The sequence below is a fragment of the Macrosteles quadrilineatus genome, unplaced genomic scaffold (genome assembly GCF_028750875.1).
Source record: "Macrosteles quadrilineatus isolate MER2022 unplaced genomic scaffold, UCM_ALF_1.0 Scaffold_14__1_contigs__length_3811126, whole genome shotgun sequence".
Classification (NCBI taxonomy): domain Eukaryota; kingdom Metazoa; phylum Arthropoda; class Insecta; order Hemiptera; family Cicadellidae; genus Macrosteles; species Macrosteles quadrilineatus.
The window spans coordinates 809,786-813,421 of record NW_026542607.1 but is presented as its reverse complement, the minus strand read 5'-3'; the positions used below and the strand labels follow the sequence as shown (position 1 = coordinate 813,421).

General features: G+C 32.7%; 1 protein-coding gene across 1 annotated transcript; it reads right to left on the bottom strand.

Annotated features, from left to right (window-relative positions):
* Positions 1-1,678: 1,678 nt before the first annotated feature.
* On the bottom strand, positions 1,679-3,238 carry LOC129005013 (uncharacterized). Its single transcript, XM_054433761.1, has 3 exons — positions 3,178-3,238; positions 2,370-2,723; positions 1,679-1,702 (listed from the first exon to the last, which is right to left on the bottom strand). The coding sequence occupies exons 1-3, from the start codon at positions 3,208-3,210 to the stop codon at positions 1,679-1,681; spliced, it is 411 nt and encodes a 136-aa protein (XP_054289736.1). The 5' UTR covers positions 3,211-3,238.
* Positions 3,239-3,636: the final 398 nt, after the last annotated feature.

The window sequence follows — 3,636 nt, the reverse complement described above, 5'->3', positions numbered from 1 at the left end:
ACTTCCTACGTCACGGACCTGTTTCCCTCCCTTCCCTTAGCATTTTAAGATTGCAAATACCTTAACCTAATCGTCATAAACAGTTCCCGCACTCCGGACAGCTTGCCTTGACTATTTCTTTACCACTTCCTACGACGCGGACCTGTTTCCCTCCCTTCCCTAGCATTTTCAGAATGCAGATACCGTAATCTAATCGTCATTAACAGATCCCACACTCTATACACCCTTGACTACAATGTATCGAGTAATGTGCAGTATAATCTTTGCTCAAAACTAACTACTGATATTTTTCCTTTTGTACTGTATTTTGTTTTGCTAGTATACTGTGGATAGACAACTTACAAGTCTTTTGTTTACTTTTTCCTTGTTATTTAATTCAGCCAAGATGGTTACCTAGCAACCCATAAGACTAATGTTAAAAAAATGTGACTTTCAGTTTCGTTTTTCTACGTAATTAGATTTTTGTTGGCAGTTGTAACTGTAGTAAACTCGTTTTTAGGCCAAAAATAATCTATTTACAACATTTGAAGAAAATCGTCGGAGCCGTTTTCGAGATCTTGGTGCAAGCAAGCAAGCAAGCAAGCAAGCATACATACATACATACATACAAGCAAACATTGCTCGTATTAGAGTATAGGATTATGGAACAAATTCGTGAACCAAGATTCTTTCTGGTTTGAACCATCCTGTATGGTTTCCTTTTTGTTTGTAGACCCTTGCATATCGGTTGACTGCAATGTTTCTTTCGCCTGGGGAAGAAATACCTGTGGTATTTATTCAGTTATAACACACATTTTAAATGTATAAGTGCAGTCTTTAAATGCACACACCCTACCAAGTATAATGTTAAATTCGTTTGTTTGGCTTTAACCATGGATTGAACTAGACATTCCATATTTATGTTAACACTGAAACTAGATTTAGAAAAAAAACAAACCCGATTGAATTGAGACATCAAGAGTACATAGATGTGGATGACTGATGTATGTTGAATGTACTATATTTTGATACAAGCCGAATCAAAAGAATAACTTATTGGAAACTATATTTTTTGTGCCACAAAAACTACTTGGGTTAAAAAAGATTTGTCTCAATAAACTGTTTTTAAAATACAAAATTTGCTACAGCTGGTCCATATGGGATGTCTACTTCAGTATAAGATTCTAGAAGCTTTGACTATTGATACAACTTGACATTCCATCCCCATGGTTGTCACAAATTTTTTAATCAAAATCATAGTATAGTTGATCTGTGCCACTAACAGATTTTGCTGACCTTTAAGCTACTAATTTCTAACAAAATACACAACATTTTTTACCAAGTTAAACTGATGGAAAACTTATTGTGTGCCAAAGCAACCGTTATGGCCCACCAACTATGTTAGCAACAAAAAATAAGTCAGACAGTGGAATTTAGACTTTAGCACGTTCTGTGACTGGCTCACACAACTATGTTCATTTTTAATAAAAAAAATACTGACAACTGGTCCATAAAGATGGGATGTTTACTTCAGTATCCAATAATCAAAGCTAGAAGTAAATAGTTTAACATAACTAACTAGCCTATGTAATAAAAAAGTATAATATATGCTTAACAGTTCCATATGATTTGGAAAATTTGTGTTCAATTCCAAGATGCATGTTCATGCTCATTACAATGTTTTGGATATTTTTCTACATCATTTCCTGATTTCTATAGCTTTCTGTAATGAAAAACAAAAAATGCATGATTATTTTATGGTATAATCTATAATTCAACATGCGTAACAAAAAAATAGTTTGAAATTGAGAATAATAATTTAAGGTTATAAAAAATGAAATGAAATAATGGTTTTTGGTTATTGAAAATGTCTTAAAAGACTTTACATTTGGAACATAAGTTAATATTTTTTTTTAAATGGAGGCGGAAGACAACATAATTAAAAATGACAAAATTTGCGTAGAAGCCGGATTTATTGTAAAACTTGGAACTACGTACGATGTTATTTAGCATTCGTTGCAGATTATATTATATCAATGAATACAAATTTTTGATCGACGCTGATTAATAGATTATTAATAAAAAAATTTTAATATTTGTGACTTTTCAATAATAGTAATTTTAAATTTAGACTTTTCCACTAAAATGCTTGAAAACTTCAGCACAGTTATATGATAAGTACATTTCCATTTCCTTATTGCATTCTTATTTCAAATTATTAATATATGGTAATTATTATTACCAATTGAGATGAGGACGCATTTGGGTGAAGGATGAGTGTAGAATAGATTGAGTGACCTATCTAGCTTGTTACTGACTAAGATCAGCTGTTTTAGCCAGTACTATTTATTCAAAGTCCAATGATAAAAAACAGCTGATTTTTTTATTACCTGGTCAACAACTTTCGCCCAAGCAGGATCACTTCCAAATTCATCCTCGCTTCCTACATCTCCCAGCCGATCTTTCAGCCCAAAGTTAGGTTTGTAGTCTGGATAGCTGAAGTCTGGCAGGTCGTTAGATCCTGTTTCATCATGATACCAGTCAAAGTCCTGTTCCTCACTGAACACCTCATCAACCTCATCGTCCCATTGACTTTTCAGGTACGGAGGGTGCTTAACCATAGCGTTTTTCAAACCAGCCCGAAATCCCTTGTGTGGATGTTTCGGAAGCTTTCCTCTCTTTTTTAGCTTATTAATGCCAATTTTGAACATCCTCCTTGGGTATGTCATGCCGAAATCGTCCCCCTGGAAAATGTTTATTGTTTAATTTGTTTTTGTTTCATCCCTTAGAATAAATTTTCAGTAAGGTTTTATTCTTTGGTACAATACCAGAAGAGCAGCGATAGTTTTTGATTATGTTGTTGTACTTAGTGTTAATAATTTTAAACTTCGTAAAATTACTGAGTTGAATAAAGAGAATACATCAAACACTATGGCAAAGAAGGATGAGTGTTGAATTTAGTGAGCTTTGTTACTGACTAAAGACCAGATGTTTCATTAGCCAGGACCATTTATCAAAAAAGCTCAAAGATGAAGAACATGATCAAAACTTTGTCTTCAGCTAACTTCAGGAAGGATGATAAAATCTAAATGTTTGCTTATAATAAATAATTTTTTGCAGTGTTCTACATTTATATTATTTAAAAATTAATTACTGAAGAGTATTAGTAAACCTGAAGAAAACATGATGACTACTCACATAACCTATAAGTCGGTCAATGTCCAAACCCATTGTATCTCACTTCTCACAAGTTGATAACTATTTTTAAAAATTCCCTGAAGCAATATTTATTCATTCTCAAAGCGATCAAGTCGTGACGTGTAACTTTTATCAGTAAACACATAATTTCATGACTTATCAGTTCCAGAAGCTACGCTGTATTTGTAAAATGCATTTGTTACGAAATAAAATGCGTTGATCAGATAAAATGTTCTGGTGTTTTCTGCGTTATCAGAGTTATTTTTACTACGATTTGTAAATGGTAATTTATCTGTTTACATTCATAAGTTGGAATGTTAATTGTTTGCTTTGTTTATTTAGTAAAGAGACAGGTACAAATGTTTTTGTTTTATATACATCTCAATTGGACTCTTCAGTGAGCTGTCAAAGAAATTCCAATCTGTAAACAAACCAATGTTACTGTTAATGTACTATGTT